The sequence below is a fragment of the Chiloscyllium plagiosum genome, chromosome 4, assembly GCF_004010195.1.
Source record: "Chiloscyllium plagiosum isolate BGI_BamShark_2017 chromosome 4, ASM401019v2, whole genome shotgun sequence".
NCBI lineage: Eukaryota > Metazoa > Chordata > Chondrichthyes > Orectolobiformes > Hemiscylliidae > Chiloscyllium > Chiloscyllium plagiosum.
The window spans coordinates 79,604,874-79,623,170 of NC_057713.1; the positions used below are offsets into that span (position 1 = coordinate 79,604,874).

The window sequence follows — 18,297 nt, forward strand, 5'->3', positions numbered from 1 at the left end:
AGATGGTGCTATCTAGCTTGACTGTTAGTTCAGCTGGCACATGGAAAGGTGACAAAGGACCAATATTGTCAACTCTTTGTCTTTTTCTTAGCTTGTTAAGGGCTTTTATTCTGTACTGATTTGGAATGCAGGTTAGACAGCAAGGCTAAGAATTCACTTTAAAAGGTTGGGGCCAACTCATTTAAAATTCACTCGTCAGTGGCTTGTTAATGGATATGATATTTTAGTTCTTATCTCAGGTGGAGCATTGCTTTTGTATTTTGTAATGCTATTCTGTTTATGCACACATTATGTGTAACATTAATGAGATTATTGATTTACAGTTAGCATTGTCTCATTCAAGTGCTTGATCATCAAGTCTTGTGAAACATAATAGGAATCCACATGAAGCATATACAATAGTAATCCATTCAGTGCACCCGTGGCAAGGTACATTGTATTACAGATAAATTACTGATTGTAGAGATACTAGATCCATCTGAAGGTTATTGAGTCTGAGTGTTTTGAGAGTAGACCCACAATTTAAAACAGTCTGCTAATGTTATCAAGTTTAGCGTTTAGGTTGTGCCACTGTGTTTGTGGTTATAGAAACCATGTATGTGTTTGAAATTAATGAAACTGTCCTGGTATTTGACATTCATTTTGGTTTATTTTTATAATAGGATTGGATATCACTGTGGTCTTTGGCAGATGAACAGAACAATGAGGATCAAATGCCATCACGACTAGGTCTGGCATGGCTCATTCCACTTTGGGTTGATCGAGACCCTGAGGTATGTGGGGTTTCTTGCTTTTCTTGTAAATCTATCACTTCAAAATGGATCGCTGAGTGAATATCTTCTTTTGTTTTGTTTTGTTATTCTGACTTTTTATGATCATCCAGTACAATTTCACAAGCTATTCAATAGTAATGCTCAGGAGCATGGCACTTTCTTCTGAACACTAGCTGGATATCATTAGGTCATACCCTTTAAGCAATGAATAGATGATCATATTATTTACAGATGTGATTTCTTCCTGTTGAATGATGTTATCATTTTACCACATTTGATGCTACTGAAATTTAAGTTGGTAATTTCACTATTAATAAGCTTTCCTGATAAGCTTTCTGGTTTTTTTGTTTTGTATTATTTATTAGCTTGATTTCTTTTTACTGCATCAAGCAGTTTATACTCCTTTGTTTATATTCCAGAACTTGCACAGATCTAAATTTATTTTCTGTTCACTTGCTTCAGAGAGTATGTTTTTAAATTTGAAACACAAAATGTGCATTTTATGCTAGTGATTTAGATTAAGATTTATTGCATTTATTGTTCAGTGTCAGAAATATGTACAAATTTTTGTTCAATTTATCTTAGGTCCGTTTTGGCAGTTTGGGTATTGGATCTGCCTTGACTCTGGTTGAAAATGGCTGCATTGCATTTGCAGCCAGCTGTCAGAATATTTCTGGAGGGTTATGGGGCACAGTTCTAAACATCCTTCTGGACCAATCTGAATGCAGTATGGCTCGTAAGGAGGTGAGTAATACTTCTAAATTATGCAGTTAACACATTGACTGGGACCACCCTCCTAACATTTTTATCTTGTTGCTGTGAATGCATGATGGTTTGCATAAATCCTATGAACCAACGCATTGGTACATACAATAATGGAGTTTCCAATTTCTGTAGTTAAGATATGGAATACTAAGAACCACTTTGGATCCACATTGTGGTTCTCGCCTGTCCTGATCGATAGAATACTGCATGATATACGTAGAAGGTCGGATCAAAAGGTTTGTGCATGACACAAAAGTTGGTATGGTGGTAAATAGTGAGGAGAACAGCTGTTAACTGCAGTTAGATATCAATGGACTGGTCAGGTGGACAGATCAGTGAAAAATGGAAATGAACCTGCAAAAGTGAGAGGTGATTCACTTGGGAAGGAAAAAAGGTATAACTATACATAGGAGGTCTCTGTGAATTACTGAAGATCAGAAGGATTTTGGTGTACATGTCCATAAATACTTGAAGATAGCAGGTCAGGTAAATAAGGTGGTTAAGAAGGCATATGGGATACTTTATTAGCCACAACATTCATTCAAGAAGTGAGAAGATGATGCTGCAACTGCAAAACACTATTTAGGCTACAGCTGGAGTACTGCATACAGTTGTGGTCATCATGTTATAGGAAGAAGGAGAGAGTGCAGATAAGATTTACTAGGAGCAAATTACTGCAGATGCTGGAATCTGTACTGAAAATAAATGCTGCAGATCATGGCGGGTCAGACAGCATCGATGGAGAGAGAGCAAGCTAGCATTTCAAGACTAGGTGACTCTTCTTCAGAACTGCAATGAAGTGTGAAGGGACAGTATTTATGTCTCCTGCCAGACTTGAAAGACAGATGGTCCCAGTGGGATGGGGAAAGGGCAGAGAGGACATGATAACAAAATGTAACAAGGTAAAGGAAACGGGAGAAATGGAGTTTGGTTTACAATTTGAAGGTGTTGAAACTAATATCAAGTCCAGAAAGCTGTAAAACACCGACTCTAAAGAGGAGATGTTATTCCTTCAGTTTGTGTTGTGTTTCACTGGAACACTGCAGCATGCCAAAGACAGACACATGGGCATGCAAATAGGACACTGTGTTAAAATGACTGGCTACGGGAAGGTTGGTGTCATGTTTGTGCACAGACTGGAGGTGTTCCACAAAGCGGTCACCCAGTCTGCGATTGGTTTCTTCAGTGTAGAGGAGGCAACATTAGGTGCAGCGAATACAATACACAAGATTGCAGGGGATACCGGTGAAATGCTGCTTCACCTTGAAAGACTGTTTAGGCCCTGGTGAGCAGGGAGGAGGTGAAGGGACAGGTGTTGCACCTTCTGTGGTGACATGGAAAGGTACCATGGGAAGGTGGGTGTGGTGTTGATGGTTGTGGAATGGACTAGGGTGTCTCTGAGGGAACGATCTCTGCAATATGTAGACGGGAGAGTGAGGGGAAGATGTGTTTGGTGGTGGTGTTCTGTTGCAGTTGTCTGAAATAGCGGAGGCTGGTGGGATGCAACGTGAGGACAAGAGGAACTCAATCACTCTGGGGTGAGTGATGGGAAGGGGCAAGGGCAGAAGTGCAGTGATGCATTGGATACAGTTGAGGGCTCTGTTGACCTGGGTGAGAAACCACAGTCATTGAAGAAGCAGAGCATGTCAGTAACTGAATCTACAAGTACTTTTTAGGTTTAGAAATTAGATAGTTTGTGACTGGGCAAAGGTCTGGCAGATGGTGTACAATGTTAATAAATGTGAAGTTATCCATTTTGTTAGGAATAACAGTAAAAAGGACTATTACTTGAATGGTTAAAAAAATTGCAGCATGCTGCTGTGCAGAGGGACCTAGGTGTTCTTGTACCTGAATCACAGAAGGTTGGTCTGCAGGTACAACAGGTAATTAGGAAGGCAAATGGAATTTTGTCCTTCATTGCTAAAGGGATTGAGTTTGAAAGTAGGACGTTATGTTGCAGCTGTATAGGGTGCTGGTGAGCCATACTGGAGTACTGCATTCAGTTTTGGTCTCCTTATTTGAGAGGGGATATACCGGCACTTGAGGGGGTGCAGACGAGGTTCACTCGGCTGATTCTGGATTTGAGAGAGTTGGCTTATGAGAAGAGACTGAGAAGACTGGGATTATATTGATTGGAATTTAAAAGAACGAAGGAGATCTTATAGAAATGTCTTAAATTATGAAGCGAATAGATAGTAGAGAGGATGTTTTCACTGGTGGTAAAACGAGGACAAGAGGGCATGGCTTCAAAATTAGTGGGAGCAGATTTAGATCTGAATTGAGAAGGAACTTCTTCACTCAAAGGGTTGTGTATCTATGGAATTTCCTGCCAATGAAGTTGACGAGGAGTCCTCAGTAAATGTTTTGAAAGCTAAGGTAGATCATTTTTTTGAACAATAAAGGAATGAAGGGCTATGATGAGACAGCGGGTAAGTGAAGCTGAGACCACGAAAAGATCAGCCATGATCTTCTTGAAAGGCAGAGCAGGCTCGAGGGGTCAAATGGTCTACTCCTGCTCTTGGTTCTTATGTTCTTTGATATTGCATCAACATGTTTCTCTCATAAATGATGATTGTGAAGTAATCTACAACTCTTGTGAAAGAAGCACAGTATCTAGACTGCCTTGTAATATTTGTATGGAAAGAGCTAATACTCCTGACTATCGCACTATGCTCAAGCATCCGGCAAATTAAACTCAACCAAACATCTATATTGAAATAAGTAAGAAATAAGAAAAGATGGCAGTAAATTTTCCTAGACACCCAGTTTGTTGAATAATCAAAGACAATGTATTTCGAATGCTGGAAATGTGAAATATAAAAATAAAATTCTGGAACCGCTCAGCCATCCAGACAGCATATTGGGAAAGTTAGTATTTAAGCCCAATGATCTTTTTCTCATTAGAGCAAACTAATGGAAATGTACAAGGTTTTAATAAGAATAGATGGTAGGAAAAAAACAACAGAATGTAAGGCCTTGGATAGGGAGTAAGTGACAGAAAGTGTCATCAACAGTTGTTATCAAGCAGCACTTGCTCAGCAATAACCTGCTCAGTGATGCCTAGTTTGGGTTCCACTAGGCCCACTCAGGTCTTGACCTTGTTTCAAACATGGACAAAAGAGCTGAATTCCAGAGGTGAGGTGAGAGTGATAGCCAATGACATCAAGGGTGCATTCGACCAAGTGTGGCATCAAGGAGCCCTACCAAAACTGAAGTCAATGAGTAGCAGGGGGCAAACTCTGTAGAGGTTAGAGTCGTACCTGATACGTAGGAAGATGGTCATTGTTGTTGGAGGTCCAGGACATTTCTGCATGGATTGCTCAGGGTAGTGTTCTAGGCCCAGTCATCTTCATCAATGGCCTTCCCTCCATCATAAGGTCAAAAGTGGGGTTGTTCACCCATGATTGCGCAATGTTCAGCAAAATGGGATGATATTATCAGCAATTTCTCTTGATATTTTCATGGCTTAGATTAGCATAAAGAGAAGTTAATTATGTGCTGATAACTACTATAAGTATGCAGTTTGTTTTATAAAAGGGTTTCTGGTTATAGAGTCATAGAGATGTACAGCATGGAAACAGACCCTTTGGTCCAACCCATCCATGCCGACCAGATATCCCAACCCAATCTAGTCCCACCTGCCAGCATCCGGCCCATAAACCTCCAAACCCTTCCTATTCATATACCCATCCAAATGCCACATAAATGTTGCAATTGTACCAGCCTCCACCACATCCTCTGGCAGCTCATTCCATACACGTACCACCCTCTGCGTGAAAAAGTTGCCTCTTAGGTCTCTTTTTATCTTTCCGCTCTCACCCTAAACCTATGCCCTCTAGTTCTGGACTCCCCGACCCCAGGGAAAAGACTTTGTCTATTTATCCTATCCATGCCCCTCATAATTTTGTAAACCTCTATAAGGTCACCCTTCTGCCTTCAACGCTGCAAGGAAAACAGTTCCCAGCATGTTCTGCCTCTCCCTATAGCTCAAATCCTCCAACCCTGGCAACATCCTTGTAAATCTTTTCTGATCCCTTTCAAGTTTCACAACATCTTTCTGATAGGAAAGAGACCAGAATTGCACGCAACATTCCAACAGTGGCCTAACCAATGTGGGGGGCACGGTGGCACAGTGGTTAGCATTGCTGCCTCACAGCGCCAGAGACCCGGGTTCAATTCCCGCCTCAGGCGACTGACTGTGTGGAGTTTGCACGTTCTCCCCGTGTCTGCGTGGGTTTCCTCCGGGTGCTCCGGTTTCCTCCCACAGTCCAAAGATGTGCAGGTCAGGTGAATTAGCCATGCTAAATTGCCCGTAGTGTTACGTAAGGGGTAAATGTAGGGGTATGGGTGTGTTGCGCTTCGGCGGGTCGGTGTGGACTTGTTGGGCCGAAGGGCCTGTTTCCACACTGAATTAGATTAGATTTTAGATTACTTACAATGTCCTGTACAGCCACAACATGACCTCCCAACTCGTGTATTCAATATTCTGACTAATAAAGGAAAGCATACCAAACGCCTTCTTCACTATCCTATCTACCTGCGATTCCACTTTCAAGGAGCTATGAATTGGCACTCCAAGGTCTCTTTGTTCAGCAACACTCCTTAGGACCTTACCATTAAGTGTATAGGTCCTGCTAAGATTTGCTTTCCCAAAATGCAGCACCTCGCATTTATCTGAATTAAACTCCATCTGCCATTTCTCAGCCCATTGGCCCATATTGTAATCTGAGGTAACCCTCTTCGCTGTTGACTACACCTCCAATTTTGGTGTCATCTGCAAATTTACTAACTGTACCTCTTAAGCTCGCATCCAAATCATTTATGTAAATGACAAAAGGTAGAGGTCCCAGCGCTGATCCTTGTGGCACTCCACTGGTCACAGGCCTCCAGTCTGAAAAACAACCCTCCACCACCACCCTCTGTCTTCTACCTTTGATCCAGTTCTGTATCCAAATGGCTAGTTCTCCCTGTATTCCATGAGATCTAACCTTGCTAATCAGTCTCCCATGGGTAACCTTGTCGAAAGCCTTACTGAAGTCCATATAAATCACATCTACTGCTCTGCCCTCATCTATCCTCTTTGTTACTTCTTCAAAAAACTCAATCAAGTTTGTGAGACATGATTTTCCACGCACAAAGCCACGTTGACGATCCCGAATCAGTCCTTGCCTTTGCAAATATATTTACATCCTGTCTCTTAGGATTCCCTTCAACAACTTACCCGCCACCGAGGTCAGGCTCACTGGTCTATAGTTCCCTGGCTTGTCTTTACCGCCCTTCATAAACAGTGGCTCCACGTTTTCCAACCTCCAGGCTTCCGGCAACTCACCTGTGACTATTGATGATTCAAATATCTCAGCAAGAGGCCCAGCAATCACTTATCTAGCTTCCCACAGAGTTCTTGGGTACATGTGACCAGGTCCTGAGGATTTATCCACCTTTAACCGTTACAAGACATCCAGCACTTCCTCCTCTGTAATCTGGACATTTTGCAAGATGTCACCATCTATTTCCCTACAGTCCAAATCTTCCATATCCTTTTCCACAGTAAATACTGATGCATAATATTCATTTAGTATCTCCCCCATTTTCTGTGACTCCACACATAGGCCGCCTTGCTGATCTTTGAGGGGCCCTATTCTCTCCCTAGTTACCCTTTTGTCCTTAATATATTTGTAAAATCCCTTTGGATTCTCCTTAATTCTATTTGCCAAAGCTATCTCATGTCCCAATTTTGCCCTCCTGAATTCCCTCTTAAGTATAGTCCTACTGCCTTTATACTCTAAGGATTCACTTGATCTATCCTGTCTATGTCTGACATATACTTCCTTCTTTTTATTAACCAAACCCTCAATTTCTTTAGTCATCCAGCATTCCCTATACCTACCAGCCTTCCCTCGCACCCTGACAGGAATATACTTTCTCTGGATTCTTGTTATCACATATTTGAAGGCTGCCCATTTTCCAGCCGTCCCTTTACCTGCGAAATTCTGCCTCCAATCAGCTTTTGAAAATTCTTGCCTAATACTGTCAAAATTGGCCTTTCTCCAATTTAGAACTTCAACTTTGTGATCTGGTCTATCCTTTTCCATCACTATTTTAAAATGAATCGAATTATGGTCGCTGGCCCCAAAGTGCTCTCCCACTGACACCTCAGTCACCTGCCCTGCCTTATTTCCCAAGAGTAGGTCAAGTTTTGCACCTTCTCTCGTAGGTACATCCACATACTGAATCAGAAAATTGTCTTGTACACACTTAAGAAATTCCTCTCCATCTAGAGTGTTGTCCCAGTCGAACTCATGTTGCTTGTCATCTGCGTGTGTGTCTACTAAGGATAGCTGGTCTTGTCATTTCGTGGTTAGTTGGTGTTCGTGAACAAGCAACATGAATTCGACTGGGACAACACTACTATTATAGGACAAGCCCAACAGAGGACAGCCAGGGAATTCCTAGAGACATGGCACTCATCCACAGAATCAATCAATAAGCACATCGACCTGGACCCAATATACCGACCACTGCTGCGGACAGCTGGAACTGACAACCGAAAGCGGCAGATTCAAACCACTACAAATGCCAGAGGAAAGATCACAGAAGCGCTTCACAGGAGGCTCCCAAGCACTGAGGATGTCACCTCGACAGGGGACGAAACGTCTGCAACACAAATTCCCAGCTCGGTGAACACAACCACAATAATGATAAGTTTCTTGGTAGTGTAGATGAGCAGAGAGATTCAATGTCCATGTACATAGATCTCTGAAAGTTGCCACCCAAGTTGATAGAGTTGTTAAGAAGGCATATGGTGTGTAAGTTTTTATTGGTGGAGGGATTGAGTTTCAGAGTCATGAGGTCATATTGAAGCTGTATAAAACTCTGATGCAGTCGCACTTGGAGTATTGCGTACAGTTTTGTCACCTTATTATAGGAAGGATGTGGAAGCTTTGGAAAGGATTCAGAGAAGATTTACTAGGATATTGCCTGGTATGGGGGGGAAGGTCTTATGAGGAAATTGGGGCCGTTTTCATTCTAGAGAAGGTTGAAAGGTGACTTAATTGAGATATATAAGATAATCCGAGGTTTAGATAGGGTGGATAGTGAGAGTCTTTTTCCTCAGATAATAATGGCTAACACGAGAGGACATAGCTTTAAATTGAGGGCGATAGATATCGGACAGATGTCAAAGGTAGTTTCTTTACTTAGAATAGTAGGGGCATGGAACACCCTGCCTGCAGCAGTAGTAGACTCGCCAACTTTAAGGGCATTTAAATGATCATATGGATGAACGTGGAATAATGTAGGTTAGATGGGCTTCAGATTGATTCCACAGGTCAGTGCAACTTTGCGGGCCGAAGGGCTTGTACTGCGGTGTAATGTTCTATGTTCTAATCGACACCAGTAATTGTTCACTACAGTACTGGGCTTAGAAATACATTGGTTAAACTGACCCTTGACTAAATTAATTTCACAAAGTCATCGAATTAATGCAAAAAAAAGTTGTTTCCTTCTCCCAAAAAGTTTATTGAATAATCTGGATCTTTGCATTTAAATAGAAAAAAAGAAATGGAGTTGAGTTTCTGTTTTGGGTGCAAGTTAGAAAATAGACCCTAAAAATGGGTTAGAGATTGTGCCGGTTAGCTTTCAGTTGATAATTACACTAAAATTCATTTGTATAATCACAAACTTAATCTTCCATGAATAAGTGTATTCAATCAGCGTAATAGAATGTGATTGTTTCTTTTCTCCTTTTTTTCCATTTAAATGCATTTCCTCATATATTTAAAGGTTGGTTATTTGTTCCAGTTTTAAAAATACAGCTGAAAATGATCTATCAGCAAAATTCAACATTTTAATGGGGTTTGCAGCCCTTCATTTGGGAGGACCTGATTTTAAAATAACTGAGAGGGGTAACTATGATGAATCATTTAATAATTGCTTGTACACAAGATAATTTTTTTTGCAACATGTTTATAGCAACATATTTATTGTTAGAAAAAAATCTTTTGAGTATACTTACTCAGCCTTCTGTTAAAGAAAATGAAAGGGATTTCAAGGACCTTAGAACAAGCCCTGTTTCTGAACCTTGATTTTCTTCCTGAGACATAATCCCAATTTGGGGGACAGGATTACCTGATCTGGTGAATTGAATTCTGAAACAGCATTTAAAGATCACAGAAACCGTACATGTGAAGTGATTTGTAGTGTGATACACTTGTAAATTTCATTGACCATTTCTGCTGATTCAGCTGATGCTTTCATGATAGTTCGAAGAAACAAACAGACACTGAAGACACAAATATTTTCCGTAGCATCTGATAGCTATCAATATTCTCTTCATTACAGGATTGTTTAACAAAATCAGATTATATGCTAGGAAACTTCATGGGAATCAGGCGTTTTAATTACATTTCTGTATCTGTAGGTTCCAAATACTGCCTCTGTTAAAAGGCTGAGGCTACATGTACAAATGCCAATTTATGAACGTGGATTCATGTGTGAACAATGCTGTTTCTGGCGAAATTGGAATTTGGGAGAAAGTGAGAACTGCAGATGCTGGAGATCAGAGCTGAAAAATGTGTTGCTGGAAAAGCGCAGCAGGTCAGGCAGCATCCAAGGAGCAGGAGAATCGATGTTTCGGCCATACGCCCTTCTTCAGGAATGAGGAGGGTGTGCCAAGCAGACTAAGATAAAAGGTAGGGAGGAGGGACTTGGGGGAGGGGCGTTGGGAATGCGGTAGGTGGAAGGAGGTTAAGGTGAGGGTGATAGGCCGGAGAGGGGATGGGGGCGGAGAGGTCGGGAAGAAGATTGCAGGTCAAAAAGGCGGTGCTGAGTCTGAGGATTGCGACTGAGATAAGGTGGGGGGAGGGGAAATGAGGAAGCTGGAGAAATCTGCATTCATCCCTTGTGGTTGGAGGGTTCCTAGATTAATGTGTTGAACTCATTAATCTACTTCCGCCCCCAGTGACGTCACTCACCTGCACAACGACTACGCCGCATGCGTCCCACGCCCATCTCCAGCCCCACGCTGATCCCCGCCCCCACGCCCAGCTCCAGCCCCACGCCGATCCCCGCCCCCACGCCCAGCTCCAGCCCCACCCCAGGTCCGAGCTCCCAGCCCTGCCATATTTTCACCATCCCTCCAGACCTCCTCCTCTCTGAGGATGAAAGATCAGTCCTCAGCAGAGGCCTCACCTTCATCCCCCTATGTTCCCGGATTAACGAGTTCAACATGCGGCGCGACATCGAACAATTCTTCCGCTGCCTTCGCCTCCGCGCTTACGTCTTCAACCAGGATTCTTGCCCACCCTCTGACGACCCCTTCTCCCGCCTCCAACTCACCCTATCCACCTGGACACCCCGTGTTGGCCTTTTACCCGCCCTCGATCTCTTCATAGCCAACTGCCGCCGCGACATTGACCGCCTCAGCCTGTCCACCCCTCACACCCACTCCAACCTCTCACCCTCGCAATGTGCAGCCCTCCACTCCCTCTGCTCCAACCCCAACCTCCCTCTCAAACCGCGAGCTGGCTGAACCGCCCCGTGGCTGAACACTTTAACTCCCCCTCCAACTCCACCAAGGACATGCAGGTCCTTGGCCTCCTCCATCGCCAGACCATGGCAACACGACGCCTGGAGGAGGGTTCCGCCTAGGAACCCTCCAACCACTCGGGATGAATGTCGATTTCTCCAGCTTCCTCATTTCCCCTCCTCCCACCTTATCTCAGTCCCAACTCTCGGACTCAGCACCGCCTTCTTGACCTGCAATCTTCTTCCCGACCTCTCCGCCCCCACCCCTTCTCCGGCCTATCACCTTATCCTTCCACTTATCGTATTCCTAACGCCCCTTCCCCCTACCTTTTATCTTAGCCTGCTTGGCACACCCTCCTCATTCCTGAAGAAGGGCGTATGCCCGAAACGTCGATTCTCCTGCTCCTTGGATGCTGCCTGACCTGCTGCGCTTTTCCAGCAACACATTTTTCAGCTCTGATCTCCAGCATCTGCAGTTCTCACTTTCTCCCAAATTCCAATTTAGCCAGAAACAGCAGTGTTCACACATGAATCCACGTTCATAGCTTGTTATCAGTTCCCCACTGCTTAGTTCTTTTAATATTGTGTATTCTGTACAATTTTTTTTTTAATTGTATGTTTGTAATCTTAATGCTTTTGACAGTGCCATTTAACATTGAGTATTTTTAACAGTCTTTCAAATGAGTCACTGCAGTGTTCACTTGCCCCACCCAAACATTCTGCAGTAATTTAAGAGAGGTTGAAGAGCTATTTCTTAGCTATGAATCTCAAGGTGCTAGGAAGGCCTGTTCCTAAAATGACTTGCAAATGGATATGAATTATGTTGTGCAATCTTCACCAATGCTGTTTCTCCACGAAACTGTAAGAAGTTGTGTTCCACAAATCTTTCTTGGGCATCTTTGTAACATTTGTCTTTGACAGTTCCAAAAGCTGTTATGTCGAGTAACCAACATTATGTTTCAAAGTATGGCTGGAATTAACTGTTATGAATTATGTTTTATGTTAATTTATGCTGATAGTTGGGGCCTTTGCTCACAAAGGCTCTATGTTTTCCTCAGCTTGAGTACTTCCTTGGTTAAAGGATGTTGAATGAAGAAGATAGAGCAATTGTTTATCTTGTCATCCATGCTTGAAGTTGCCCTCAGCTATTACCCTCCGGCACTACTATTCATTCATACATGTTGAAATATGGATCAAAAGTAAATGTTATTTTGATGCTCGCGTAGAAGCATTTGTCTTGTGCAGAGCTGGATTGCCATGTGATTAGGCATCACGCAGTCATCAAAAAATGTCATGTTAAAGGAATAAATCCCCTCCAGTTCCCCAATATGTGATCTAAGAATGTGTAACTTGATGCAATTCCAATGCTATTATGAAAAGATGAATGAAGGAGACTCTACACATTAAGCTTTCTGACTGTGTTACATTATTAGATAGTCACTGTGGTTCATTTTGATGCTGCTTAACACCCACTGGCATTGAAAGATTGTAATGGTATAATTTCTTTCAGGCTGCATCCATACTACAGAATTTACTGATGATTCAAATGCCAGCCACGTTGGAGGAGGCCAAGAATTCTGTCTGGCAGGTAAGAAAAATAAGACTGTTTTTATATAATTTGTATGTTAGTAGCACTTATTTTTAAAAGGCAAGGCAACCTTTACAATGTGTTAGCATGCGTTTGGTTTATTTTTTTTCTAAAAAGGCTAGATAAGTTCAGGGAACAAATCTCATTTGTGTTCATACAATTTTTGCTCACTATTCCAAATAGGCCCAAGTAAAGGTATGTAATATGCTGAAGGATATTTTTTTCAATCAGTAGTAATTAGCTTTGGAGCTTTGCTATATTTTGTAGCAAAGCTTGAATCTTAACAATGCCATTTTTGTGATGTATTCATGCTTTCTTTACATCAGCCTGAAGCATCACCTTGTTGCTTCACTTGTGACAGTGAAGTGCCTGTTATGTCAACAAACACAATTTTAGAAGAGTGTTTGCAGAGTAGTCCATAATTCTTGAGTTTAGGGCACTGCAGCACAGAAAGAATGCAAGAACTGTGAAAATTGTATGATGCAAATTTACTAGGTTATTACAAAAGTATCCAGTTATGAAGAGAAATTTGAGAAGTTGGGGCTTTTCTTAATGCAGCTGAGAAAGTAAAGGTGAAATCTGCAAGATCTTCAAGGTTATGATAAGGTAGACAATATTTTGTTTCTGTTGATATGAGATCATAAGGAACAAAGCTAAGATGGCCACCCAAAAAAGTTAAAAGTAAGTTCAGAGGAAAAAAAAATGTTATTTCAAGTTTGGTAAGAGCAGTGGATGATGTAGCATTTATTATTTATTCCTAAGTGTTCTTCAGGAGGTGATGGTAAGCCACTTTCTTGAACCACTGCAGTCCCTATGGTGTAGAAAGAGGAACTCCAGGATTTTGACCTGGCATCAATGAAGGTTCAGCAAAACAGTTTGGAGTCAGGATGGTGTGTGACATAAAGGGAAACTTGGTATCCTGATGCATCCGCTGCACTTGACTATTTAGGCAGGAGGAGTTGCGGGTCTGGTAGGTGCTGTTGAAGGAACATGGTTGAGTTGCTGCGGTGGCATCTTACAAATGAAACACGTTGCTGCCACTCTGCATTCGTGATGGAGGGAATGCATGTTGAATTTGGTGAATGGGACACTTATCAAGCCAGCTGTTTTGCCGTAGATGGTCATAGAGTCATACAGCATGGAAACAGACGCTTTGGTCCAGCCAGACCATGCCGAACATAATCTCAAACTAGACTAGTCCCACCTGCCTGCTTCTGGCACACACATCCTCCAAACCTGTCCTATTCATGTACCTATCCAAATGTTTTTTAAATGTTGTATTTGTACCCATATCCACACTTCCTCTAGAAATTAATTCCTCAGGTAAACTGCCCTCTGTGTAAAAACAAAAATTGCCCTTCATATGTTTTTAAATCTCTCACCTTTAAAAATATGGAAAAGACAGCTACCATTAACTCTATGTATACCCCTTATTATTTTATAAACTATCAGGTTGCCTCTCAACCTGCTACGCTCCAGTGAAAGAAGTCCCAGTCATCCAGCCTTTCTTTTTAACTCAAACCTTCCATACCTGGCAACATCCTGGTAAATCTTTCCTGAACCCTCTCTGGCTTAAAAATGTCCTTCCTATAATTGGACAACCAGAACAAGACACAGTATTTCAGAAGAGGCCTCACCAATGTGCTGTACACTTGTGTGTTTTTTGTATTGTGCTCATCACACTCTTGGCTTGTACCCAATAGATGGTAGACAGACTTTGAGAAGTCAGGACATATGTTACTTGTTGCAGAATTATAGTCTCTGACCTGCTCTTGTAGTAAAAGTATGTATGGTCGATTCTAGGTTGGTTTCTGGTCAATGGTAGCCCCTATGCAGTCAAGGAGAGATGATTAGATCCTTTTTATTGGGGGTGGTGTTACAACACAGGGATAGCAAACCAAATCAAATCAGCCACTGTCATTGGCTTTGCAACACAATGATCTTGAAACATTCAGTGACCCTCAGAATTGCTATACAGTATACAACTATAGAGTTAAAAATCTCACAACACCATGTTATAGTCAAACAGGTTTAATTGGAAGCACATTAGCTTTCGGAGCGCTGCTCCTTCATCAGGTGATAGTGCAGGACACAATTCTAAGGCACAGAATTTATAGCAAAAATTTACAGTGTGATGTAACTGAAATTATACATTGAAAAATACCTTGATTGTTTGTTGAATCTTTCATCTGTTCGAATACCATGACAGTTTCACTTCTTTCATATGTAAATCACAAAACCTTTTTTTAAAAGTTGCATTCTCAGGTTAGCTGTAACAATGGTCGTTACCTAGACAATATGTTGAAGGTGTTAGCCCCCTGTGTTCTCTGTCTATGCCATGATGTTTAGATCGATTCTAATTTAAAAAGTGAGAAAACAGAGTTTTACATGAATTCATGCAGTTTTTGAGCAAAGTATAATGTAACTCTGCAAGTACAAATTCACCCCACAAAATATATGTTTGCATGTGGGTCTTTGTCTGTCTCTGTGTGTATGTGTCTGGGGTGGGGGGTTGTGAGTGTCTGTGAGAGAGAGTGTGTATGTGTGTGCCTGCGTGTGGAGTGGATATAGTGCAAATAGTGCAATGGTGGTCACCTGTAATGTGACATGAACCCAAGGTCCCGGTTGAGGCGGGCAGCTTGCTATGAACAATGATTTGTTTGAGGTTTGGCGGTTGTTTAAAGGCAAGCAGTGGAGGTGTGGGGAAGGTCTTGGCGAGGTGATCATCCTGATTGACGATGTGTTGCAGGTCCCGAAGAGCATGGCATAGTTTTTCAGCTCCTGGGAAGTACTGAACAACGAAGGGTACCCTGTCAGTTGCAGCACGTGTTCTGTCTCCTGAGGAGGTCAATACGGTTCCTTGCTGTGGCACGTGGGAACTGGCGGTCGATGAGTTGGGCATCGTACCCGGTTCTTGTGAGGGCATCCCTGAGTACTTCCAGGTGCCCGTCCTGATGAAGGAGCAGCGCTCCGAAAGCTAGTGTGCTTCCAATTAAACCTGTTGGATTATAACCTGGTGTTGTGTGATTTTTAACTTTGTACACCCCTGTCCAACACTGGCATCTCCAAATCATTACAACTATAGAGTAAGTGTCAGAACCCTCCGTAGGATCAACATATAGAGGAATCTAGAAGCACCAGTCCACCGTTTCCTGAAAATAGCAACATAGGTGGATAGGGTGGTCAAGACTGCATATGGCATGCTTGCCTTCATGGGTCGGGGCATCAAGTATAAAAATTGACAAGTCATGTTGCAGCTGCGTAAATCTTCAGTTAGGCCACATTTGGAAGATTACATACAGTTCTGGTGCCACAATACCAGAGAATGTGGAGACTTTGGGTACAGTACAGTAACAGTTTACCAGGACTTTGTCTGGCTTGGAGGGTATTAGAGGGTATGAGGAGAAATTGGATAGACTTAGTTTGTTTTTGTCTGAGCATCGAAAGATAAGGGGGCGACCGGATAGAAACTTACAAAGTTACAGAGTCTTTTTTTCCCCCAAGGCAGAAATGTCAATTACAAGGGACACAAGTTTAAGGTGAAAGTGGGTAAGTTCAAATGAGATCCAGGAAGCAGGTGTTTTACACATAGTGGTAAGTGCCTGAGAATATGCTGAAATACATTGCCAGAGGAGTGGTGAAGATAGTTACAGTAACAATTTTCAATCTTGACAGCTGACTAGGCAGGGAATAGAGGAATGCAGACAGTGTAGAGGTAAAGGTGTTTAGTTTAGAAAAATATCGTGCTGGTGCAGTCTTGGTCGGCTGAAGGGCTTGTTCCTGTGCTGTACTGTTCTTTGATCCTAACCAGATTTTAGAGAAATCAGATCTTGGACATCCAGTTTAAACTTTAACAATAAACTGTGATTTCTTTTGTTTATAATATAACATAAGCAGAACATAGATTAACAACAAGGCAATCTAATTAATAGCTAAGATATAAGCCCAATCACCTCTGAGTATAAATCCCTCACTCTCATACTGACAGAGTTAAGGGATAAATTCAATTTTTCAAAAAATGTTGTCAATTCAATAACGTTTCAACAAGAAATCTCTTGACTGTTGGTTTTAATACAGGCATGTAGGACTGTAGACCTTTCTTGAATTTTGAAGTCACCGGTCATTCAAACAGCTTCTGTAGACCACTAGAAAGTTGTACAGTTGAAACAGTTCTTTGATAATGCTATGGTTGCATTCTTGTGCAACCTTGTGTTTTAGAAAAATCAGGCTTTAGAAACAGTGCATAAAGTATTGGCAGTGTAATGATGTTACAGCCAACACGTTTTAAAAGTTCAAGCTTTAGACAGTGTCCCCAATTTATCAATCGTATTATAGCAAATTTGCGTTAACAAAATGCGCATTATAGCAGAACAACCTCTATTTACTTACTTAGGGATTGCGATTCTTTTCTCAGCACTTTTCATAAGTCTGTAACTGGAGAAGAACTAGAGTCAGCAAAACAAAAAAAAAGCTTCCCAGTCCAGTAGCTACTTAAATAAAAACTCCCTCCTTCCCAAACCCCCAGTCAGCTCTGTGTGGTGGTTGGCGAACACCAGTTCTCCCCTTGATTGGCCAATTCAACATTCAGAGCTGAAAATATGTTGCTGGAAAAGCGCAGCAGGTCAGGCAGCATCCAAGGAGCAGGAGAATCGATGTTTCGGGCATAAGTCCTTCTTCAGGACATTCCCCTGAGCATAATAACATCTTGGTGTCAATTTGTCTACAGTGTCCTTAGAACATTAATTAACGTGCATTATTTTTCTAGGCCAGTTTCTAATAGCAAATGTCAGTCTTTTCTTCTCTCTTTTTAAAACAAACTGCTGTTCAGAGTTCAATTCTTAACTGCAACTCACAATTCCAAACTAAAAAATGAAATAAAAGAAAAATAGTTATGAGATATTGACCGAGTGATATTAACACTAGACTATTGATCCAGAAACTCAGTTAATGTTCTAGACACCTGGGTTCAATCCCATCGTGGCAGATAATGAAATTTGAATTCAGTAAAAGAATATAGAATTAAGGGTCTAATGACCATGAAACCATTGTCAATTGTCAGGAAAAAACCATCACTAATGTCCTCTTAGGCAAGAAAATCTGTTTTTCTTATCTGGTCTGGCCTACAAGTGAATCCAGACCCACAGCAGTGTGGTTAACTCCACTGCCCTCTGGGCAATTAGGGATGGGCAATAAATGCTGGCCTAGCCAAAGATGCCCACAACCTGAGTGAATTTTAAAAACAGTCAACAATGGTCAACACCTGGCACTTGTGTGATATGCATATTACTTGCCACTTTTCGACTTGATCTTGATTAAATAAGTCCGTGTTTAGAAATAGGTCCATAGTTTATATTTAAAATGACATCATCAGTATGATTAGAACATAGAACAATACAGCACAGAACAGCCCTTCGGCCCACGATGTTGTGCCGAACATTTCTCCTCGCTTAAGCACCCATCCATGTACCTATCCAATTGCCGCTTAAAGGTCACCAAAGATTCTGACTCTACCACTCCGAAAGGCAGCGCATTCCATGCCCCCACCACTCTCTGGGTAAAGAACCCACCCCTGACATTTCCCCTATACCTTCCACCCTTCACCTTAAATTTATGTCCTCTTGTAACACTCTGTTGTACCTGGGGAAA

At 41.9% G+C, this 18,297-nt stretch overlaps 1 protein-coding gene across 3 annotated transcripts in view; it reads left to right on the forward strand.

The window, feature by feature from the left end:
- rttn (rotatin) overlaps window positions 1-18,297 on the forward strand; it is a 172,360-nt gene that overhangs the window by 87,487 nt on the left and 66,576 nt on the right. For all 3 annotated transcript variants that reach the window (XM_043688465.1, XM_043688466.1, XM_043688468.1), the window contains exons 21-23: window positions 663-773; window positions 1,359-1,517; window positions 12,574-12,651. In XM_043688465.1, the coding sequence (XP_043544400.1) occupies window positions 663-773; window positions 1,359-1,517; window positions 12,574-12,651 (348 nt within the window). The remainder of the gene's footprint in view (window positions 1-662; window positions 774-1,358; window positions 1,518-12,573; window positions 12,652-18,297) is intronic.